Genomic DNA, 26,228 nt, shown 5'->3' with positions numbered 1-26,228 from the left:
CAAATAAATTGTTAACAGAATAACCATAACACCATGAACACACCCCCTCATCGCACTAACGTCCACTCCAGAACAGCACAGTAAATGTTAAATAAATAAATGTTGTATACTTGTAAAGCGCACAGCTGCCCCAGCAAAGGGGCGTCCCGGCGCTGTATACTGCTGGGGAACCCTTCCTGGCTTTGCCTGTGAGATGGTCCCTCCTGGGAATCTCCAAGGTGAAGACAAGCATCCCCGGCGCTGATGGGGCCGTTAGTAGAGATTAAGCAAGCTATTGCCCAGAGTTTCTGATTGGGACCCATGGTTAGAGTAGGCACCGAGGCGAGAATTATCTAGTCCGCTGACCATGGCCCAAAAGCAAAAGCATCGTCCATAGAAGCATGATCTATCGTCACACAAGAAACTATGTCCCGCGCCAACCAAGTAGAAAGTTAAGCCGGGTCAAGGGGCCCGGCCATCGAAACGGGCTCCAACTCACGATAGTCCACCCAGCGCTTTCAGATTTTAAAGTGTTTAAGCGTGCACCCTCTGGCCGTAAAGATGGGAATCTCCAAGCCCATGCAGAAGTCCAGGCCGTTCTTCCATGCGGACACTGAGGGTGCTACCGGTGCCTTCCAAGCCCTGGCAATATCTCCTTTAGCCAAAGTGAACCCCAGTACATAAGATGGCGTTTGTATATGTTGCCTCAACTCCATCCATAACATGTATGAGCACCAGCTTTGGCGAGTAGTGAAGTTCCAACCCAACACATCAGAGAGGCAGGCCAGAACTCCCCTCCAGATTTGTGCCAAAGCAGAGCAGTGCCAGAATGTATGTATCAGAGTACCCTCCTCATGCTCAAATCTGAGACATACAGGGGAAACCACCAGATCCGCCCTCCACAGCCTAACCGTGGTAAAGTATACCCAATGAAGGTACTTGAACTGGATAAGGTGTAAGCATATGGCTATGGCTGCCCCCCCCCCCCGCAGGGAGGCCAGGGCCTCCGTCCAGTCCTCCTCTTCCAGCGGGCCCACGTCACCCTCCTAGGGCTCCCTAAGGTTCTGCATCGTGGGGGAACTATGGGTAACCAGGGACTGGTAGATTGTTGAGATCTTGTGGTCTTGGAGAGCTCCCATGAACACCTTTGCCTCTATCGGACTAAACTCAGCCTAGATTAGTGGGTTTCGACTCCCTGTTCCATTCGAGAGTATCCATGCCACCCCTTTCAGTCTCTTTCTTTCTGCAGTTTTGCGTATGGCAGTGACCTGTTTATGCAAGAGTTAGTCTTTGTGTCTCTTCAGTGTCTGTTATTGAAAACGAATTTACCAGTTTGTCTATTGCTTGAGGCTCTTGTTTGTGTGTTCCATGCAAGTCAGTGTTTGTGTCCCGCTTCCAGAATATTGTGTTTTTCTATGATGAATTATGGTCAGGATCACGTCAGATTGGATGGTTTTATCTGGTGATTGAGATGGTGGGATTCTTTTAAACTGCTGGGGCAGAGGATGAAGGCTTTTTAGATCAGGGTTAGACAGAACTTTAGCTGTCTCATCAGCCTCTTCTAATCAAACAAATTGAGTACAAATACATACATAAGGGCTTTCAGTCAGCACTCTCCATCAATTGGTCTGTTATCATTCTCATTTTATTTCCGTCCATTACCATACTGCATGGCAATGTGTCAGCTTATTTCTTCCATTGGCTCGCCAGCACTGGGAGCTACAGTATTTGAACATGCACACATCCTCCTAAATTCAAGTGCACTTCAGTGCAAGGACTTGGGGGGGGGGGGGGGGGCAAAGCTTTAATTTGACAATGTTTTGTTCTTTGTAGTCTTTATCTTGTTTGTTTTATTAATAATCCTTGTGTTTTGAACTATATTTTAAGGTCACAGCACTTAAAAACCAGTAGTACCTTTTTCTGCTGCAGTAAAAATAATATTTCCCTGTGGTGTGTGTCAAACCTAAAAAGGATTTCTGTACTTATTCCCAGTACAAGTGCCTGCTTAGAAGCCCCCACACTGTTATATTAAAATTATATGTGATAGTTATTTTTTACATTTCTTGTTTTTGTTCTTTAATTTTTGTGGCATACACTTTCAATAACCTATCAAAAAACAAATAGCACTAGTTTGTGAATCCAGCCATATTATCTTCGCCATTGCGTTTTTCTTTTGATTGTGTGTGGTGAGGGTGAGGGGTCGTAATTTAGAGAGCATACAAGCATCTGGGTGAGGGAGTGACTTGATCTCTCTGTGGTTGAGTAAACTAGTGGCATGAAAAGCTAGGTCTTGAGAGTTATACGGAAGATCAAGGGGCTGGCTATACGTTTGACCTGAAAAAAATGTATAACATATTTTAAACCAAACTGGCGTTTTCTTTTTGCTGCAACCATGCTTTGTATCTCGAATTGAAAGGATACTGTTGTAGCTTAAAATCCCCCTTCAGATCAGGCATCCACAACAGTAGAGCAAATTCCTGAGGCACGGTGTGATCCTGATGACAGGATTTGCAAAGGGCTAGTCCCCCACTTATCTAGTGGACTATTTGTATGTGTAGTTTGTTCTGTTGATGTAGCTTGAGCTATGGTTGCATCACGGATTTTTCTCAGCTTCTTCTTAACCCTTGCAGTAAAAACATGTCTCATTATGTAACTCTTAAGTATTTGATCGGCACTGTAATATGTCTGCTATATAACCATAGTTATGTTTGGGATAAAGTGCTTCAACAACCTACAAACTTTATTTTCTTTAAGATCAATATATGTTAGCCATTGTTCAGGTCCGCAGACAGGAGAAAGATATATCTTCAGCTACCGGAGCTTGCACTTCTTAGTTTACAAATAATCCCCCCTCCCTCTCTAAAATGTGCATTCACTCATTTCATAGAATATGTGGCTCATTAGAATTTCTTTTGAGAGGATAGCCTTAATGTTCAGTGTTGTATGCAGGGCGCCTCAGAGAAGCAGCACAGAAATTCCTGTGTTCAGCTACTCCAGTTGTAAGAATGCACTTTCCAGGGAGTTGGGATGTAGCTGGGGAGATTCTATCTGCCTTTGATGGGACTGTGTGCGTCTGTATGTTGCCATTTAGCTGGGAAATATAGCTCTATATTGTTTTTGCTTTAACCTGAGCTCTTCAACCATGGGCTATGCCTGTGTAAATTAAGCAGTGGCCTTTGTGCATTCATTTGCTGCTTTCCTTGTTAACTTGTCTTATGCAGTGTAGTGCACACCAACCACACTACCCTGGGCAACCCACTAGTACTCTGCCTGCTGCAGACAATGCTGCAGACACAGTCACTTAGAATATCCACAAAGTGGGTCTGCGAGTGCCTAGGAATGGAGCAGTGTAAGAGAGAGCAATAGATCCAGAGACAGCCTACAGGCTCGGCCATTAGTAATTACTGATGTGCTGCAGTGATGTTTCTGAAGCCCGTGATAGAAAACCCTTATGAGGCAGCACTGACCATTATACTGTTGACATTGTGGTCTATAACACAGAAGAATAATGCCTTGGTTAAGTACTGTACAATAGTTTTATGGAGCCCAAAGAAAATCTGCTCTCCAACAAGAGCTTCATCTTCTCAATCCAGAATCTGCAACAAAAGACTGCAATTGACATTTCATATTCGCTCATTCCAGCACCACCAATTCAGCCCCATACTCACTTAACCTGAAGTCAGTACGCAGAACACCACATACTACTCTGTTATCGATAAACGTTTAGAAGAACAGTGTCCTTTTAATTGGATACGGGGAAAAATCTACCAGGAGTAGTTGTAATATTTGGTATTTTTAATGCTTTGTAGCCCCTTTCTACTCTCGGTCCTTCTAGCTAGAATGTGGTGTTGAACATTTGTGCACTGAAGAGGCTTAAGTGTTGGTGTGTGCAGTTCAGAGTGCACCATTTGCACTTTTATCCAATAAACCTAACACACATTGTGACTCCCCTGGGGTTTTAGAGAGTCTATAAATGCTTAATTGATCCTATCTCTTCTATCTTTGAACCACTGTGCTTTATTGAGAAGTTACAAGGAATTCGAAGTGGACAATACTCACATGAGGAGGATGTATAATGGGGTTCTTTTCAGGGATACAAGGCCCACCCAGACCTTCTCGACTAAAATGCTTATTTAGAGTCTGGTGGACAGGGTATTCCATCACAAATGCGACCGAGTACCCTGTCCACCAAATGCTTGCTTACTCCACTCCATTTAAAATCGGGGGAACAGCCATGTTTTTGCCTGTGGAGCTTCTGCTCACTTCCCCATCAGAACACTTAGACCAGTGGTCCTACTGACATTGGCCCATATGTAAACCATCCACCCTGTTTAGGGCGGACTTTCTAGCATAATTTTATTTCTGTTTGGGAATGCTAGGGAAACCTGTCCTGAATAAGAAATAAAATGAATGACACACAAAGCACTGGGACAACCTGCCAATATGTTGGGTCCTTTCATTTTTATTTTTAATAACCCGCACTGTGGGAGTTTGTTTTTTTGGAAAAACGAAAAAACTTGGTGGTGCTGGTGCCTTGAACATGGTGCCCTTTCAACTGTGCTGTAGTGCTTGTAGAGGAGCCTGCCTGGCAGAGACCTCTAAATGTGGCAGGCTGTAGTCCACCAGGGCAGTGAAGTACATCCCTCCTTTGACCGGGCGCAATGGAGTACAGCCCGCCAGACACAAAATAAGCAACCAGGTCCAGTGTCACACAACATATACTGTCATACAGGGACGCTACATCTGTTCTGGTGCTATCACTTGGAGAACAACAATGACAGCAACTCCTCCACCCTGATCAACAACCTCGCCAACCCCGGACTGAAACAGCTCGTCACAACGCCGACCCACATTGCCGGACACACGCTCAACGCCATCTTCTTCTCAAGCTCCCACGTCTCCTTCAGCCACACCTCTGATCTCAACTGGACCGACCACCGCTGCATCCACTTCACCTTACGGAAACCCACCGCACCCTACAGATCCCCCATAGATGCTGGAGCAAAGTCACCGTAGACCAACTCCAGACAAACCTCGCACTCAGCCCACCCACCGACACCTCCAACCCCGACGAGACGCCCGCATTCTCAGACGATGGATGGACGACTACACCGACACCTTAGCCCCGCTGAAAAAAAACAACCTACAAAAACACCAGCAAGAGAGCCAGCTGGTTCACCCCGGAACTCCTACCATCGAAGCGCTCCTGCCGGAACCTGGAGAAAAAATGGCACAGCGAAAAGACGCCTGACAGCCCACAAAGACGCCATCCGCAACCACCATCACCTCATCAGGCCGCCAAGAGGACCTCCTTCAAAGACCGCCTCGACAACAACGCACACAACAGCAAGGAGCTCTTCAGCATCGTGAAGGAACTCTCCAACCCCAGCTCCAACCCCAACAACATCCCACCGACGCAAGCTCTGTGTGATTCCCTCACCACCTTCTTCCACCGCAAAATCGCTGACATCCACAACAGTTTCGACTCCCGGATGAACCCAACAGGCCCACACATCAGACCCGCCGCACCCCATCGACCACGACCCCCTGACAGCCTGGGTCAACGCGATAACCAAGGACACAATCAAGACCATGGACACAATCCACTCCGGCTCCCCATCAGACCCTTTTCCACACCACATTTTCAACAAATCCGGCAGCTCCATCGCACCCTACCTGCGCAACGTCATCAACCTCTCCTTCGAGACGGCGACCTTCCCAGAGAGCTGGAAACACGACGAGATCAACGCCCTACTCAAAAAACCCAAGGCGGACCCGAGACCTCCAGAACTTCTCCGGCCCATCTCCCTGCTTCCATTCCCAGCTAAGGTCATCGAGAAGATCGTCAACAGACAGCTCACCTGCTACCTCGAAGATAACATATTGAATAAGGGGGGTTTTACCCAATAGTCACTAGGGACCTGGGTGCTATATGGTACAGAATAAGGGGTCCCAGTGAGAGTATCACAAATACACAAACAAAACACTTAATATCACACTATATAAAAAATGTCACAAGCTAATAATTGGACACACTGTTATTTATTCTCAATGCGCATGTTCATTTTTCTTTATAACCAATTTTTTAACATATTTGTTGTAGTGCCCCAGGAGAGGGAAGGTGAGGGACAGTGATAGGTAGGGAGGGAATGTGCAAGGTAGGTCATTCGTGACATAAATAACAATATATGATTCAATCAATCAATATGTCTGGCTTCAGAGCCCTGAGCCAGTATAATAAATGAGTTATAAATACTCATCATTTAAAAAAGAAAGAAACCATAATAGCAATGCTACTAATTAATGAGTAGGCTGGTGGTTGCATCGACTGGTAGATGGTGTTAGCTGTCGACGTTTCGACCCCAGATATACTGCTAGGTATACGTCACACCTTAAAGCGGGGTCTTCATCAGGACAAAAGGCCCTGGGGGACACTGGTTTCTCTACAAAATACAAGAAAAGAAGTGTATAATATTTACAGTGAAAATTAATATAAATTTAAAATAACACAGGCGCACAAGTGCGTCTGGCATGGACCAATAGAAGAAAGGAAAATTAAAAATTATTCACTTTTGGAAGGTTGGGGTGAATAGCTCGCAACTGAAACAGGAAGAACGGGGAGCGTCAATCGATCCAGTTAAAAATATCAGGATCAGTATTCTAGGCGTTCTCATGAAAAGAAACACTTTCAAAAGGGTGTCAATTTGATCACCAGGATTCTATTTTAAGAAAATGGACATGAAGAAATATATCAGTGCTATGTCCCTTAATGTTCCATACAAAAATTCATATACCGAGATTAATTTGCGAAGCTGTGTAAATTATTCGGGTAATTTCGTAAAAATCACATTTCAAAACCCCATTGAAACTGATTGCTCCCTCAAGAACATTGATTAATACAGGGGAAACACAGAGAACTGGAAGGACAGGCTAACAATAATCTAACTGATCGAGATCTGATGTCACCGCCTCAGATTCAATAGAACACATAAAACAAATTGGAAGAAATGTTGGGGTGCGTACCACTGCAGTGTAGTGTCGTATCTCTGCTGGATTGCTTGGTATACCACAAGTTTAAGCAACACCGCTGTTGTATCTCTAAAAAAAAGTATAAATCACCGGTAAGTTAAAACGATAATGGGGACATGGATTCCGTGTTTTCGCTAGTAAGGGTTAAATCCTACCTAACTGCGTAGAAGGCCGCCTTCTCCCGATGTTTACTCAGAGTGCATGTGAGAAGTACAGAAAGCCGCATTTGCTTCTAAATAGACGAGAAAATAGCGGTAAGAGAAATGCACCGCAAACGGCATATTGACACAGCAATTGACGTCTCAAACGGCATATTAGCAGGGCAAACCGCCCCTCCTGGGAAGACCTATCAGGGGTTCTCACCTTGGATCCGGCAAACGTTGTGTGTAAATAGTTGCTCCCCGAGTCAGGTTAGCAAACAAGCATTCAACAGGCAGGCATATTTCTTAGATACGACGTACGCGCTGACGTCGGAGCCGCAAAAACAAAGGACAGACTCCCGGGTAGCGTTCGGTTGTCATGGCAATGATGCCCGTGGATCGTAAAATAAAACGGGGATTTGGAATTTGGAAAATAAATATAAACAGAAAAACGGGTATCTCATAGGTGGTTGGATCAGCATGAAGGTGCCTATTAAAAGGAGAGCCATAAATAAATCTAAATCACGGATCAATCCGAGGCATAGACAGCATTCCTTTGTCATTACAACATGGCCGATTTGTTTGAGTATTCAGGGCATTTGACACGTTTAAATCATACATCTAGAAACGATCAGGATATAGAGATTATTTCGAATGAGAACCTAGATGGACTGGCTATTGTGTTAACCGGGAATCATACATCCCATAGTTATACCGGTTATATACAAAAGGTCCCTATTGTGTCACATAGAATTAAATTAAAACCACAAGATAAGAGTATATGGTGTATTCCAAGCATTGCATAATGCAAAAAAATGTCTTATTATCATGCACCTCCTTCACAGAGGGGTGTAAGTGACTACATCCATCCCTTATGTAAGAACATCATGCACCTCCTTCGCAGAGGGGTGTAGATGATGTTTGCCGATCAAATTGAATACCACAAGTATCCCGTGCACCTCTCACGCAGGAGGGTGAAAGACGGGGTTTGTTACAGATTATGGAAGATTGATTAGGACTTCAACTCCCTAGTCTAGCTAACTGGGCATGACTACTTTCTGCTTCATTAAGTCCATTGCGAATCGAATCCATGATAGCCATCCATTTGGATTCACGAGTATTGAGGATCAAAGGTATGTCCCCACCTCTAGGACCCAGGGTCACCGTTTCCAGAACCAGCCACCTCAGGGTATCGGGGGTATGTCCATATCTGTGACAGTGATCTACCAAAGGTGCCCCCACTACAACAAATATGTTAAAAAATTGGTTATAAAGAAAAATGAACATGCGCATTGTGAATAAATAACAGTGTGTCCAATTATTAGCTTGTGAAATATTTTATATAGTGTGATATTAAGTGTTTTGTTTGTGTATTTGTGATACTCTCACTGGGACCCCTTATTCTGTACCTCGAAGATAACAGCATCCTGGACCCCTCCCAGTTAAGATTCCGCAGCAACCACAGCACAAAGACCGCCCTCATCGCCGCCACAGACAACATCAGGATCCTGCTGGACAACGGCGAGACGGCGGCCCTCATCCTCCTGGACCTCTCCGCCGCCTTCAACACTGTCTGCCACCGCACACTACGCACACGCCTCCACAACGCAGGGATCCAAGACAAGACCCTGGATTGGACCACCTCCTTCCTCTCCGGCAGAGCCCAGAGCGTCCGCCCCCCCCCCCTCCCCCCCCCCCCCCCCATTCCGATCCAAAGCCTCCGAGATCATCTGCGGCGTCCCCCAGGGATCTTCCCTCAGCCTGACATTGTTAAATATCTACATGGCTCCACTCGTACGCATCGCCCGACAGCACGACCTCAACATAATCTCCTATGCCGACAAAACTCAACTGATCCTTTCCCTCACCAAAGACCCCCTCACCGGCAAATCCAACCTCCACGAAGGAATGAAAGCCGTCGCCGACTGGATGAAGTGCAGCCGAGTTAAGCTGAACACAGACAAGACGGAGATCCTCATCCTCGGCTCCAACCCATTAGCCTGGGACGACTACTGGTGGCCTACGGGCACCCCGACACTAACCGTCCACGCAGGCAACCCGAGAGTCATTCTCGACTCAACGCTCACCATGACCAAGCAAGTCAACGCAGTCTCCTCCTCCTGCTTCAACACCCTCTGCATGCTCCGCAAGATCTACAGGTGGATCCCGACAGACACGAGAAGAACAGTCACCCAGGCCCTCGTCAACAGCAGACTCTACTACGGAAACGCCATCTACGCAGGAGCCCTGACCCAGCTCATCAAACAACTGCAAAGAATCCAAAACGCCTCTGTACGCCTGATCCTCGACATTCCACGCCACAGCCACATCACCCCCCACCTGAAAAACCTGCACTGGCTCCCCATTGACAAGAGAATCTCCTTCAAACTCCTGATCCACGCACACAAGGCACTCCACAAGACCAGCCCAGCCTACCTCAACAGTTGACTCTCCTTCTACGTTCCCAACCTCCACCTCCGCTCCGCCGACCTCTCCCTGGCCACCATCCCGCGCATCCGGAGAGCCACCACTGGAGGTAGATCCTTCTCCCACAGCGCCGCCAAGATCTGGAATACCCTTCCCATCAACCTACGACAAACCCAAGACCTGCTGACCTTCAGGAGACGACTCAAGACCTAGCTATTCGACCAGTAGCAGCAACCCCCCCATCTCTCCCTCAGCGTCTTGAGACCCTCTCGGGTAAGTAGTGCACTTTACAAATCTTGTGATTGATTGATTGATTGGTGCTACAGTCCCCAGCACATACACAAAGGAATCAGAGTAATCGAATCAGAACAGCACCTGGATTAGATGGATTTTAGCTCCAGCTCCCTAGGCTTCCTAGTCTGTGGTAATGAAGGGCAGTATACTGCGTTGACAGCACAGACCTATGTGTCTACGGAAAGAGAGTTACTTTCCATTCCCTCCTTCATGAAACATATGTGGTGTTTGGTTGCAGTGGTTCCTATGCCACGATCCCATCCTCCCACACCACCTGGTATAACACCAGGATAGAGGCCATTGTTCACTCAGGAATTTCCCAGTTAGTGTCCCTGTGTTTGACCCAGTGTGCCTGCCCACATCCTCTTTACCTCCAGTCCCATTCATGACCAGTGTCACGACCTACCTTGGAATGGTTATTTTAAAAGATGTCCCAAGGGAAACACCATCAGGCTGCTGCTCTTAAAATTGGCATTTACTAGGCACTGCCTTCACTAGTATTTTCACTGTATTGGTACTCTGTAGTTGAAGTGTTTAGGAATATTGTAGGTTTTGTAGTACATTTTATTTGTTAATGTTGAGTCTTTCTGTGCTGTGCGCTTTATTCTAGATTTTCATGGAATCAGCTTAACATAAAATCTTACCTTTCTTACACACAGGAGACCTGTCCGGTTCAAGCGCCAACGCAAATTGAGGCTGCAGATCAGGTACTGTGTGTCAACAGATTTTCTGTTTTCTATTAAAAGGTGCTGGAGTGGTTCTGACCGTTTTGGCTCCTCTTTCCCTTTGATGATTTGGGATGACTGCGGAGAAGGTGTGCTTGCTAGGTTTGCAGTTAGGTCTCCTGCCTTTTCTATATACATTTCATATCATCTTGGTGAAATGATAGTGACCTCCCTATGCATTGTGACATACTGTAAAATGGTCCCAGTTGAAACAAATCCTTGCACACAGAAAAAGGAAAAATTTCAGGGAAAAATAACAATCTTTACAATTCTTTTGTTGAGTGATGTTTTATTTCACATCCTCAATAGCAGATCAGTTGCACATACATTCATCAAAATGTTAAAATTATTCTTGATGCCCAAAGAAGGAGGGGCATGGGAAAGGAGAAGTGAGGGGGTTAAAGTAGTGAGGGTGGTGTGGATATAGAAAAGATTCAAAAGAAATCACAGGTGAGCATTTATACATTTAGAAAATGATACCACAAGGGCGTATTCACATTGCCATTCAAGTATTTCTATACAGATTCTTATTCCTATCCCAATACATTGAACACAGACAAAAATGATCTGTTGTCGGTGGGTAGGAAAAAACAGGTGGTATGTCGACGTTTCGACCCCAGTATTGTAGGCTGGTTCATGCCCTACTGCGGGGTCTTCATCAGGACAGGTGGGGGTGAAAATTCAAGGAAGGTGAGGTGCGGGCACCTATGATTAAAAACAGGGTAATCAAATGAGGAATAACACTTCCAATTGCTTAGATGATGTAATGTAATGTAATGTAATGTAGTGTATGTGTCTTGTAAAGTGCACTGCTGCCCTGAGGCGTCCTGGCGCTGTAGACCGCTGGGGAACCCGTCCTGGCTATCCCTGTGAGATGGTCCCTACTGGGTATCTCCAAGGTGAAACCAGGCATCCCCGGCGAATGTGGGGGGCCGTTGTAGAGATGAGGCAAGCTAATGCCCAGAGTTGCCGAGTGTAATCCCTGGTTAGAGTAGGCACCGAGGCGAGAATTATCGAGTCCGCTGACCCTGGTCCACGACCCTGCTGCGTCGGGAATTGAACCCTGGTCCCGGGCCGTTCTCTGCTTCTGGGTCTGCCGCCTCTAACCAGTGAGCCACACCACTCCACTACAGTCGCAAGACATTACCTATATAGCCACAGTGGATTATGTGGCACCTTCTAGGACGAATAGTTGGCCCGAAGGCTCCGGATTTCGAAGAGATCGTCAACCTAGAAACATTAGGCTATTGTCAGTGAGGTGGACATTGATTAAATAAGTCCCACATAAATGCGAACCTAATTGTTCAAAAACGTGCTTCAGTTAACAAGCTTCGGAAAAATACCCAGCCGGGTTAAAAACAGGGGAATAGAAATCACATACTAGAGGACCGCACAACCGTGGCACATCTAGACATACCAAACTAGTTAAGCCCAAGTTACTGTCTGGTATACACTGTCTGTCATCATCATGTAAAACACTGCGAACATTATTTTAAAAAAACAAGGTCATCATGCACTAAGTGGAAAATGAATCTCGGGTTCAAATCTGTAGGATTCTATGTGGGAGGCAAAAAGGGGATTCAATCGAGATGCCCTTAAACGTAGCTTTAGTACATTTCGTTTCTACTTTTAGTTCTAGGAAAAAACTCACTGCGAGCGTGGCGGTTATGACTCCTGCCACCTCCGAGCTCCAATCTACAGGGGAATGGAGGGGCCGATGTTTAATGAACTGGTCATACTTGCTGTAACAGATCAACGTCCTGAAAAAAGTGATAAAAGCCGTAGGTCACTTACCACGGATACACGGTTTGTCTTATCTCAAACTCAGCTCGTCGAAAGTGAGTTCGAGCGGGACCTTCGATATTATTTAAAGGGGAAGGACCGGCATCAGCGCGTGTACTCGCAGGAGCTAGATGCCTGCTTCTTTACTAGCCAATGACAGTGCACGGCATAGTTCATGGAAAAAAGACTACAGCGTAGTTATACGGGCCGGTAGAAAATAAGCTCCCATGGTTATTCTGCTTATTTAGAAAGTTGTTGTTTTTAAACATCGAGATTGCTAGACCAAGGGATGGCTGACCTTTGTGAGGGATATAGGAAATTTGGCCGCACTGAAAACAGAACGTTTACACACTAGATCTCATTGTAGGTAATGGACAAAGGTCTGTGATACACACTACATAGCACTTATAATGTTCAAATTATTTCTACACAAGGGGTCATAATAAAGTTTGGTAAAAAGATTACTTTCTCCAGATAGACTTAGGATGGTTATCAAATACTGAGTACTCATAGCATATCACCAAGAATTAACCGGAAGTATCACAACAATATAATTCCTTATTCCTGATATACACATGCTAAAATTCGGAATCGAATTGTCGCGCTGTTCATCTGTGAGTGTCCTGTAAGGAGACAAAAGTATTCTCGAAAGAGCCTCCAAGTATTTACATCAAACACATTATCATATAAGAAGACCACAACTCATTAACGTAAACAGGCCAATTGGGCATAACTCGTATTTGTTCATTCAGCCCATGTTGGATCGTGTCCAAACAGGTCATCCATTTACTTTCTCTTACATTCAGGACAGAGCCAATGTTCCCACCCCTCGGGCCCAGGGAGACTTTTTCAAGGACCACCCATTGTAGCTTTTCGACTGTATGGCCAGCCCTTTTATAGTGGTCCACTAGGGGTGCCCCTAACACCTCGCATCTAATCCTGCTTTGGTGCTGGAGAATGCGTGTTTTAATCTTTTGTTGTGTTTTTCCTATGTAGACTAGACCACATGGGCATGTAATACAGTAAATGACACAGTTGGTGTTGCAATTTGTAAATGTTTTCAGGTCTATGTTGAGATGCTTGTATGTGAATTCTATGGCAGGACGGAGGCTCCGATTATGCTTACTCAATTTCTTTACTGAACAGCAGCCAATCAGCACAGTAAAGCAAAAACTCAGACTACATTACCCATAAACCCTGGGCAACCATAGAGTCCACATAACTATAAATAAGGTGATAGAGGTTACAACTTCCTCTTTCTTTGCTGCTGCGCAGCCAGTTAAGTGCTTTTACATTATCTTCAATGTTTTAAACGTTTGGCTTACCGCTTTATTTGCTTGCATATTTGCTACTTGCAGGAATTGTTGTTGCGCTGTGTGCGTTTCTTTTAGGTGCGGCTTGCCGCTTTATTTGCTTCCCTTCATTAATTGCCGGTATTGTTTTTGCGTGCGCGCTGTGCGGCGCGTCTTCATTACTGGTCCGGCTTCAGTGCCGGTGCTTTGGGAGCGTGTGCGGCACCTCCCGACGGGGTTATTTATTTAACCCGGTCTTCCTGTGGAGCGGGAGCGGAGTTGGAAGGGCGCGCGTGTCTCGCGCACCTTCCTAGGCGGCAGCGGCTGTTTCGCGCATGCGCGGCGGTTTGTTTACACGTCTCTTCGAGCGTGTAGTTCTTAGACGCCGCTTGTGCCTCAGCCTGACTGACAGAAAGCTATTTTTAGCGCGCCCTACTTGCTGCCGTTTGAGCTCCCTGACGCCCTCTGGAGAATTTAAACTTAGAGGGTTGTATACATTTTACATAGGCTTTGCCTAGAGTGGGGAAAAAATTCTTAATTTTTTCTTCTATTGTTTGTGCAAGTCTGCTCCCTCCACATTCAATTTATTGCTTATTCACAGGGTTCCCTGTATTCTTCAGACTTGCGCAAGGGGTACCACTCCCCAATTACTTGGCTTTGCCTCTCTAATTGTTTGACCTTCACTGGGCATTTCTTGGCAGACTTTGTCGCCATGGCAGACTACTGCGAAGACGAAGGTTATGACTACTATGAGGAGGAGGAATCCTCTACTTCCTTTGATGACTTTATGGGCCAAGCGCTTTGTCAGGCTATTGCGCCTCTGAAAAAACATCTGGCAGATTATGCTGCGCAACACGGCTGGGTGCCTCCTTCCTCTGGGCGTTCTAAGAAGTCGCCCAAAAATCCGCATTCCAGACATTTTGAAAACTTGCGCAAACCCTTTTTGCTCCTTCTACAAAGAAGCGCAAGGTGTCCTCTCGGTCAGATCCTCCTTCTGATACGGATGATGGTTCGTCCTCGTCCTCATCCTCCGAGCCTTCAAAGCCTCCTCCCTCCAAAAGGTCGAGGAAAGAACATTATGTTGACGCTCCTACTGCACCGCAATTGTTGACCTTCAACCCCTCTGACATTATCCATCCTCATTCTTCTTCTTGGATGCCTTCCCCCGAGGTGGCTTTATACATCCAATCCAACATCCGTCATTCCTTTGATAAGGATGTGAGAGCGCGTTTGCGCTCCGAATGCCCACGTCCTGACTTGGCAGACAAGCTGGCAGCCACTCCTGATGTTGATCCCACTATGATCACTTACATGAGAAAATATTCTAAGGACCCTACCAAAGGTTTGGATAGATCGTGGCGTTCGTGCCAAGACAAGCTTTTAGATCTCTTGGCCCCCCTCACAAAAATTCTGGACTTGGGATACAAAGCCAAGGAATCTGGTTCCCTCATTGACCCCGATGAGCTGGTCGGCTGGGCTCAACGGGCTGTCTGTATGCTTGGCAACGCCAACTGTGCCTTGTCCTCTGAACGTCGGCGTTCCATCTTAATGAAACTGGATCCAAGACTTACGGATTTGGCCTCCTCGGAATCGGGCCCTCTAGCCCAAGGTTTGCTTTTTGGTGCACCTTTTTTGAAGGAGCTGACAAACTTTGTTTCCACCTTTTAGCGGCCTTGACCAGGCCCAATCTAATTTGAAACGAGCATTCCGTCCGGTTTTTGGCAGGGCCGGCCGAAGGGGGTGTTCGTCCGGCCGTGGTTCCGACAATGCCCCCCAGCGAGGGAACAAGTCCCAACGAGGCGGTCAACAACAATACTCCTCAAACAAGTCTTCTTTCTACCCCTCTAAGAGAAATAGAGGGCAGCCTGGTAAAGGTGGATACTCTGGAGGACAAGAAGGACGTCAAGACTCTTCCCCAGCAGGTGAGCTTGATTCCAGCTTCTACTGTAATCTTGGGGGGCAGGATTCATTTTTTTCTAGACAATTGGCGTTTGATCTCAAACGATGCCTGGATACTGGAGACGGTGCAAGGGTACAAAATAGAATTTTACTCTCACCCTCACCAAGATCTTCGGCCTCGCCCCCTTGTTTTTTCCCGACAAGATCAGGAGTTCATCTCCGCGGAAGTTTCCTCTCTTTTGACAAAGGGAGTCATCGTTCCCACTTCTCCTCATCCCAAGGGTTTCGTCAGCAACATTTTTCTCGTGGAGAAAAAAGGGGGAGGATCGCGTTTAGTCCTCAATTTGAAGGACTTCAACGGCGGAGTGGTTTATCGGCACTTCAAGATGGAGGGCATTCATCTTCTGCGAGACCTTCTTCAAGAAGGAGATTGGATGGTTCGTCTGGACCTAAAAGATGCTTATTTGTCAATTCCGATTTATGCTCCGCATCGCAGATATCTTCAGTTCCAATGGTTAGACAAGTGGTACGAGTACAAAGTTCTTCCTTTCGGCCTGTCCTCCGCTCCGTGGTGCTTCAAGAAGCTCCTTCATCCTGTGATGGAGTCTTTGAAGTCATGCGGGGTGCGTCTTATAGTCTATCTAGACGATATTCTCCTTTTGGCTCAATGCCCTTCTCTTCTTCAATCTCACTTACACTGGTCCATAGACCTTTTACAATCCTTGGGTTTTCTTATCAGTCCCCTGAAGTCCGACTTTTCTCCATCCCAGTCGATGTCCTTCCTGGGGTTTCAAATAGACTCTGTCTCTTGTCAGCTTCTTCTTCCAGGTCAGAAGATAAGGTCCATCAAGAGGGACTTGAGGTCGTTTCTTGCACAACAGACTGTTTCGCTAAGGTCAGTGGCCAGGATTGTAGGTCTCTTATCGTCTTCCATACAGGCGATCTTTCTGGGCCCTCTGCATTATCGGGCTCTTCAGCGCCTCAAAATACGTCATTTGCAGAAGGGTCTTCGGTATTCCGATCCCATCCTCCTGTCAGAGGATGCCAGGACGGAAATGATGTGGTGGTTGGACCATATGGAATCCTGGAACGGCCGAGCTCTGTTTGGGAGGACTCCCGATGTTGTGATAGAGTCCGATGCCAGCCTTTGGGGCTGGGGAGCCCGTTGCGGCTCGGTTTCGACAGGGGGTCGTTGGTCCCCAGAGGAATTGACCCTGCACATCAATTGCCTGGAGTTGCTGGCGGGCTCTTTCGCGATTCGATGCCTCACCCCTCAGAAAACAAATTGTTGCATTCTTCTTCGAATGGACAATGTTTTGGCGGTTCGTTATGTGAACAAACTGGGGGGTACCAGGTCCAAGCTTCTCTCGGAGATTACGAAGGACTTCTGGCACCTTTGTCTGGAGCGCAAGATCACGATTATTGCAGAATACCTGCCGGGTTCTCGCAATCAGATCGCGGACTGGAACTCTCGTCACCTGAGAGACTTCAGCGATTGGAGGCTCCATCCTCGTGTGTTCCGCAAGCTGTCCCGCTTTTGGGGGACTTGTCATCTGGATCTCTTTGCCTCCCGGCTCAACACCCAGCTTCCCCGCTTCTACAGCTGGCGTCCGGATCCGGAGGCTCTGGCCACGGACGCATTTCTCCAGACCTGGCCTCGCCATCTGTGCTATGCCTTCCCACCGTTCCTCATGATTCCCCGGGTGCTGGCCCGAGCACGTCTATTCTTGGCGGAACTGGTTCTAATAACCCCTCTTTGGAGGGCTCAAGCATGGTTTCCAGTTCTTCTGGAGATGAGCTGTTCCACGCCGCTTCTTCTTCCCCACATGTGGAACCTGCTATTGGATCCGCTTTGCGAGCCTCACCCTCTGGTGCTGTCTGGTCAACTCCTTCTGGTAGCATGGAGAATTTCGGGGGACGCTGGTAAATCCAGGGCTTATCGAGAGACGCTACCAGATATATCAATGAGGCTTGGGCACCCAACACACGCAAGCGTTATTCATCAAGTTGGAAGCGCTGGTGTGATTGGTGCTCACAACGGTCGGTGGATCCCGTTTCAGCGGATCTTTCTTTAATCCTTAATTTTCTGGCATCCCTAGCATCCTCTGGGCTAGCTTACAGAACAGTTAATAACTTTCGTTCTGCAATTTCTGCAGGCCATGTGCCTTTGGATGGTAAACCAGCGGGAGAACATCCCTTGATCTCTAAATTGTTGAGGGGCATCCGGATGGAAAAACCTCCTTGTCCCAAATATGTAGCCCTTTGGGATGTCTCAGTTGTTTTGCGTTTTCTGTCAGCCTGGCCTTCTAACTCTCTTTTGACACGCAAACAACTTTCAGCCAAGCTCACTATGCTTTTGTGCTTGGCTCTTGCAAAAGGGTTTCTGATGTGCGAGCCTTGGATCTCGCTGGTCGGTCTTTCTCTCCTGAAGGTGTTACCTTTATTATCTCAAGGAGGACTAAGTGTAATACGCCTTCAGTCTCTTACCCTACTTTCCCCCACAATCCTCAATTGTGTGTAGTTCAATGTATTAAAGATTATGAGGTAAGCACTGCACCTTTTCGGCATGATTTACAGGGACAATTACTTATTGCTTTGCAGAAACCTTTCAAGCCGGTAACTCCAGCGACTTTGGCACGTTGGTTACGTTGGCTCATGCATGAAGCGGGCATTGACACTTCTCTGTTTGGTGCTCATTCTGCTAGAGGAGCCATGGCTTCCAAAGCCTTTTCCATGGGTGCCAGCCTTCAGGACATCATGAAGGCTGCGGATTGGTCATCTGAAACTGTGTTTAAGACTTTTTACTTTAAGCCTATTATTGATGTTGCATCTGTTGTGGTGGCGAAGCTTTAAACAAGCATAATCGGAGCCTCCGTCCTGCCATAGAATAGAAAATTTGCTAACATTCGTGCCAAGAATTTTCAATTCTATTAAGGACAGGAGGCGAGGATTATCCCACCCTTGTATTTTCATGTTACCAGTTGGTCAATTCCTTCGGATAAGGCGCAACTGCACAAAGATAGACGATTACTTCTCAGAATCTGAAGATCTTAGCTCTAGACTCTTAGAAAGAGGTTATCCACGTAGACTTGTCAAGAGAGCCCAAAAACGGGCATGGTATAGCCCACGGGATGAACTTCTCACACCACAACCCAAAAAAGATGAAAACATGGAAAGAATGATCTGTGTAACTACATACTGTACGCAAAGCAATAACATACGGAAAATCTTAATCAAACATTGGCCAATGGTAGCAGATGACATTGGACAGCCCAAGTTGCCCATGCACTCTTTCAAGGATCATGTGGTGAGCTCCTTTTTAGAAACCCCAGAACCACCATCCATACAAACCATGTGGAATTTACCGGCTATAGTTGGCAACTACAGATGTGGCAACTGTAAGGCTTGCCCAATGTGTATACAAACTAAACAATTCACATACAAGCATCTCAACATAGACCTGAAAACATTTACAAATTGGAACACTAACTGTGTCATTTACTGTATTACATGCCCATGTGGTCTAGCCTACATAGGACAAACACAACAAAGGATTAAAGCACGCATTCTCCAGCACCAAAGCAGGATTAGATGCGAGGTTTTAGGGGCACCCCTAGTGGACCACTATAAAAGGGCTGGCCATACAGTCGAAGAGTTACAATGGGTGGTCCTTGAAAAAGTCTCCCTGGGCCCGAGGGGTGGGAACATTGGCTCTGTCCTGAATGTAAGAGAAAGTAAATGGATGACCCGTTTGGACACGATCCAACATGGGCTGAATGAACAAGATACGAGTTATGCCCAATTGGCCTGTTTACGATAATGAGTTGTGGTCTTCTTATATGATAATGTGTTTGATGTAAATACTTAGAGGCTCTTTCGAGAATACTTTTGTCTCCTTACAGGACACTCACAGATGAACAGCGCGACAATTCGACTCCGAATTTTAGTATGTGTATATCAGGAATAAGGAATTATATTGTTGTGATACTTCCGGTGAATTCTTGGTGATATGCTGTGAGTACTCAGTATTTGATAACCATCCTAAGTCTATCTGGAGAAAGTAATCTTTTTACCAAACTTTATTATGACCCCTTGTGTAGAAATAATTTGAACATTATAAGTGCTATGTAATGTGTATCACGGACCTTTGTCCATTACCTACAATGAGATCTAGTGTGCAAACGTTCTGTTTTCAGTGCGGCCAAATGTCCTATATCCCTCACAAAGGTCAGCCATCCCTTGGTCTAGCAATCTCGATGTTTAAAAACAACAACTTTCTAAATAAGCAGAACAACCATGGGAGCCTATTTTCTACCGGCCCGTATAACTACGCTGTAGTCTTTTTTCCATGAACTATGCCGTGCACTGTAATTGGCTAGTAGAGCAGCAGGCATCTAGCTGCTGCGAGTACACGCGCTGATGCCGGTCCTTCCCCTTTAAATAATATCGAAGGTCCCGCTCGAACTCACTTTCGACGAGCTGAGTTTGAGATAAGACAGACCGTGTATCCGTGGTAAGTGACCTACGGCTTTTATCACTTTTTTCATGACGTTGATCTGTTACAGCAAGTATGACCAGTTCATTAAACATCGGCCCCTCCATTCCCTTGTAGATTGGAGCTCGGTTGTGGCAGGAGTCATAACCGCCACGCTAGCGGTGAGTTTTTTCCTAGAACTAAAAGTAGTAACGGAATGTACTAAAGCTACGTTTAAGGGCATCTCAACTGAACCCCCTTTTTGCCTCCCACATAGAATCCTACAGATTTGAACTCGCGATTCATTTTCCAACGCATTGCCTAAAAATAGTGATGTCTTAGGATTGTGTCCCCTCAGGTAATTGCTTTTGTTTAGTACAATGACTTAGTACATGATGACCTTGTTTTTTTAAAATAATGTTCGCAGTGTTTTACATGATGATGATTACAGAGACAGTGTATACCAGACAGTAACTTGGGCTTAACTAGTTTGGTATGTCTAGATGTGCCACGGTTGTGCGGTCCTCTAGTATGTGATTTCTATTCCCCCGTTTTTAACCCGGCTGGGTATTTTTCCGATGCTTGTTAACTGAAGCACGTTTTTGAACAATTAGGTTCGCATTTATGTGGGACTTATTTAATCAATGTCCACCTCACTGACAATAGCCACATTTTTCTAGGTTGACGCTCTCTTCGACATCCGGAGCCTTCGGGCCCACTATTCGTCCTAGAAGGTGCCACATAATCCACTGTGGCTATATAGGTAATGTCTTGCGACTGTAGTAGCTCATCTAAGCAATTGGAAGTGTTATTCCCCATTTGATTACCCTGTTTTTAATCATAGGTGCCTGCACCTCACCTTCCCAGAATTTTCACCCCCACCTGTCCTGATGAAGACCCCGCAGTAGGGCATGAACCAGCCTACAATACTGGGGTCGAAACGTCGACATACCACCTGTTTTTTCCTACCCACCGACAACAGATCATTTTTGTCTGTGTTCAAATGTATTGGGATAGGAATAAGAATCTGTATAGAAATACTTGAATGGCAATGTGAAATACGCCCTTGTGGTATCATTTTCTAAATGTATAAATGCCCACCTGTGATTTCTTTTGAAACTTTTCTATATCCACACCACCCTGACTACTTTAACCCCCTCACTTCTCCTTTCCCATTCCCCTCCTTCTTTGGGCATCAAGAATAAGTTTAACATTTTGATGAATGTATGTGCAATTGATCTGCAATTGAGGATGTGAAATAAAACATCACTCAACAAAAGAATTGTAAAGATTGTTATTTTTCCCTGAAATTTTTCCTTTTTCTGTGTGCAAGGATTTGTTTCAACTGGGAACCCCTTATATGTAACATTGACTACACAGGTCCCAGTGCCGTTGGGTCAACCCTTAATCTGTAGCGTACTGTAAAATGGAGCACAACAACAGAAGATACAATTCTTGTGGGGAATACAAGGTCTGTTTGACAGACTGGGGCATTCTGAAAGTCTGTAATGATAAGACCAAGCTAGTCTCATCATCTGCAATAGACTCAATAAAAACGTCTCAAACCATTTGTTAAATTTTTAAGTGTGCACATATTCTGTGAAATGTACAGTTCTCTTAAAGATACAGTTTCATCTGTTCCAGGATTATTGCAGTAAATGTATTTTGTCAGGCAAATTTTCACTGTGAGTTTGTATAGATGGCTTCTGAGAGCGCTTTTGTTAGATTGAACTTAAATGTGCTTTAGTATTAGTTGCTCTGCACTTGACTTCACACGTGTATACTGACATGAAACTATTGTTATTGAAATGAAATCATTATGACTTGTTAAAGTGTGTTTTCCTGGCTTAGATATAACTAGGCTTCAGCCTGGGAGCCATCTTGTTTAAAATGGATGCTGAGTCAATCTGTTTATAGGTCTCGTTTGAGCCAATGCGCTTGCGCATTGCTCCGGCGAGACTTATGTAGGGGCTCCAGAAAAGGCTGCCAGAGGGCTTTAGAATGCAGATTATGGCCAGTGCATGTGCGCCGGGCGTGCGCTCACCATTCCCCCCCCCCCCCCACCAATCAGACTTGAAAGGAAGCTGCTCGCACACCACCATTTGTCTGAGCCTCAGCATTAGACTTCAAAGGAAGCCGCTCCAGAACTTGCTGGCCTCGCTCTCGTGAGCCTTTATTTACTTGTTTTCATGGTCCGTTCTTCATCCAGTTTTCTCTCTCCTTACCTCTGTTTCTTCCCCTCTCTCTCGCTTTCAACCTTGTTGTTTCATATTGTTTGCCCTGGCTCTTCCCTTCCATACAGGCTCACTTCTGTTGCTCGCTGCTTTTCCTCCTATGAATTTAGGCCTATCTCCAACCTCCTTGCTGATCTTGGATCTCGGCCCCCTCCTCCTCTTTCCTCTCTCCCACGCCTCTCCCGCGCTTACTGTTCCTGTCTCCTATTCATTCATCTTCCTCATCCAATTTACCACCCTCTCTTCATCTCGCAGACATACTTCCATTCTTGGCTAAGAAAATCATTGCAGTATTGATCTGTGCCTACTCGTCTCTCTTCATAACACATCCCATGCTTTGTTAATCAATGTTATATACATACCGAGGGTTTTGTTTACAGGTCTATTAAGAGGATACTTCACTCAGGGACACCACCACATCACTCGGTGACACCACCACATCACTCGGGGACACCACCAAAGCACTCTGGGACAGCACCAAATCACTCGGGGACAGCACCAAATCACTCGGGGACAGCACCAAATCACTCGGGGACAGCACCAAATCACTCGGGGACACCACCAAATCACTCGGGGACACTACCACATCACTTGCGGACACCACCACATCACTCAGGGACACCACCACATCACTCAGGGACACCACCACATCACTCAGGGACACCACCACATCACTCTGGGGCCACCACCCCATCACTCGGGGACACCACCCCGTTACTCTGGGACACCACCCCGTTACTCTGGGACACCACCCCGTTACTCTGGGACACCACCCCGTTACTCTGGGACACCACCCCGTCACTCTGGGACACCACCCCGTCACTCTGGGACACCACCCCGTCACTCTGGGACACCACCCCGTCACTCTGGGACACCACCCCGTCACTCTGGGACACCACCACATCACTCTGGGACACCACCACATCACTCTGGGACACCACCACATCACTCAGCCCAACCACATCATCACTCAGCACAACCACATCATCACTCAGCACCACAACAGCACTGTCCTTGCTTGCTACCAACAAGCATTGCCATAGACAATCGGAGTCGCATTAGGAAAGTGTAAGCTATTGGCTTTGTGAATAACAATGCTATCAATTTATATTTTTTCAAAACCAACACATATTTAAAGAAATTGTCATTTACAATACCAATAGCTCACACTTTCCGAATGCGAGACCTATTGCGTTGCAAATGCTTGTTATATGTTTAGCTTGACACTACATGCAGCAAGATGTGTATTGTTTATGTCTGTAAGACCTATTGTTCACGATAAACTAGCTAGGAGAAACCTTTTGCCACATATCCCAAGGTTCTTCCTCCTAAAAGCTTTATTGTATTAATTCACAATGGTTCTCTGATGATTATGTAACTAATTTATTCTAATACCACTGAACGACTTTAGGTCAGAAGGGACAATCCTTATTCATATAGTGGGTTAGTGCTAAAGTGATAGGATTATATGACGTTTTAGAATATTACAATACGATTTGTTGAAATGATGATGATACTTTTGCTCATACCATGCTGACTTTGCAGTGTCAGTAATTTTCTATACAGGAAATCTGTAGATAACCCTTTAATTTGGAGTTGAGCCAGATCTTTTTGGTTTCTACTAGGGATACTATCCTATATCCTAATGATATTTCTGCACATTTAAGACTAGAAGACTGATATTGGTGTTGTCAGGAAGACTGTTTTTCCATCAGGGAGATGTAGTAAATTACTCCATCGTCCGGATGTAGGTACTACCCGCCAAATTGAAAAATTACCACCAAGCTAGCGGTTATTTCTTAAGGATTGATGGGAACCGCTGAGGAAATATGAATTTTTATGGTCAATTGTGTCCCCTAACGTGAACCCCAACGGCTCCATGTACATGCTTCTAGTACATGTATGTTCCCTCCACCTTTAGCTATGAAAACGCAAATACATTTGCGTCCAACGTCAACATGTCCTCTTTCAGATCCACCATGAATGGGTCGAATATTCAGTTCCTAAGTATGTCTTGCCACCGTCTTTATGTGGTGCACCTTTCACGTTTTTCGGCTCTGGCGAGTTAGGCCCTGATTTCTGCCATCAAGCCTTTTCCTGCCTTCTGCCTCTGGATGCTACAGCCTGGACCTGCATCCGTATCCCTGACCTTTGTCTTACTCCCTGCGCGGCTAGCGGTGCCTGGCTCGGCCTGCTTGCCTGCCAAGACTGTATTCAGCCTTCAAGTTATCTGCTCCGCTCCTCGAAAATACATTCCTGTCTAGTAGTTTAGGTAAACATCCTTCCCAGCTGCAGAGCAAAGGGCCCGGCCTTTCTGTCTCCATGCAAGTAATTCATTGCTCCCGTTACCATGATAGGCCCATGCCCCCTCGCATCTCATGTAGACACGTAGACGCTTATACACGCACTAGCAGTCAGTATAGAATAGCCTCTGCCCGAGAGACCTTTCCTTCCAGATAATACAGTTCCTCAAACACAAGATATTAGATATGATTTGGGATTAGGTTGTTCTGACACCCCAGACTTCTGTCTCCTCATGTGAGGCTAAATGTCAAGTCCCCTTCACCCTCCAGTTCCACGTCACTCGCACGTCATGCTGTCGCGCGCGCATCTATGCCACATGTTTCTGCTGACACTGCAGGATTCTCTTATGGATCCACCCACTTGTGACACCTCTATGTGACGTTTCTAGAACACACCTCCGTGTACGCCCTTGTGCACGTCTTCTGTTACGTACATGTATTCTTATCACGTTTCTCTCAGCTGCTACGCCTTCTGCATCCATCACCACTGTAATGCATTGACTATATATATGATATGCTGTTAATAAAGTATTGTCTATCCCTTCCTGAACCTTCGTGGTGATGGAACCTGATTGCCTGGTTCGAACCAATTCCTTTATAAGGAATAAAACCCCTTTTAAACCTCAGATGCCACAGACTCTGCTTCTTATTTTTTCTGAGTTATTCTTATTGAACTTTACCGCATAAATTAAGTATAGGTAATTTAAATTTACCACAAAATTGGCGCCCGAATAGGGACCCCTCCCCCACCTTACGCGCCGGCGGTGCGTTGCAGGCCCGGTCCCCTGCCACAGCCGTGACGGACAACAACGCGTACCCGCAGGATTTCCTGTACCTCCCTCAGGCCAACGGAGGTGACTGAGGCTGCGATCGACACCCAGACGAGGCGGTGAGGAGTGCGGAGGATCCCGACCAGAGCCCAGCTGAGAGAGCAAGGTCCGAGGTATTCAGAGGCCCACCAGTTTCCGAGGTTCCGAAGTATCTACGTCACGAGTCGAGTCGAGTCCAGTTCGGTCCAGTCCGGTGTCTTGTTTCCGAGGCCTTCCGTTCCGTGCTTCCCGGTGAGTACCGTTGCTGGGGACGCATCTAGACGAGCGCATTAATTTGTGCCCGGTCGAGACGGGTTTGGGTACACAGACCCGGTCTGCACTGTTTTAGCGGTGTATCTGTACTGTTTAGCAGTATATCCAGTATGCAGTTATCTAGTTTTATTCTAGTTATTATTGTTCGTTTTCGAAAATGTTTAAATGTGTCTTAAATGTCGTGGTATGAGTGATTGTTCGATCGTCATTACTGTGTTTATTGTATTAGCTGTGTTCAAGTTCGAGTAAGTATCGAGTAGCAAGGTTCAAGATGCCTTTATTCTCTAAACTAAGACAAATAAGAACTAGGAAAGGGATACTTGAGGAAGCTGTTCCCATCCCACCCAGGGACACTCCCGGATATTTTATGTACCATAAGCACGGCCTAGATGCCGTATTATTCCTCGACTTATGGGTGGACTACACTAAAGATTTAGCAGAGAATCAGAGATGGCCCGTTACGGGGACATGGGATGCCGAGTGCATCATGAGAGTAGAAGAAGCATTATGGAAGAAGAAAGCCAGACAGTCAGAGAAAGATGCCATTGAATTATGGCGTAAAGAATCG

General features: G+C 46.0%; 1 protein-coding gene across 1 annotated transcript in view; it reads left to right on the top strand.

Moving 5' to 3' along the window:
* WDR55 (WD repeat domain 55) overlaps positions 1-26,228 on the top strand; it is a 266,386-nt gene that overhangs the window by 10,713 nt on the left and 229,445 nt on the right. The window contains exon 2 of the mRNA XM_086931380.1: positions 10,529-10,576. Within this exon, the coding sequence (XP_086787506.1) occupies positions 10,529-10,576 (48 nt within the window). The remainder of the gene's footprint in view (positions 1-10,528; positions 10,577-26,228) is intronic.

This window comes from Lissotriton vulgaris, chromosome 7 (assembly GCF_964263255.1).
Source record: "Lissotriton vulgaris chromosome 7, aLisVul1.2, whole genome shotgun sequence".
In the NCBI taxonomy this organism is placed as follows: Eukaryota; Metazoa; Chordata; class Amphibia; order Caudata; family Salamandridae; genus Lissotriton; species Lissotriton vulgaris.
The sequence above is the reverse complement of the archived record's forward strand: the minus strand, read 5'-3'. Positions and strand labels throughout refer to the sequence as shown.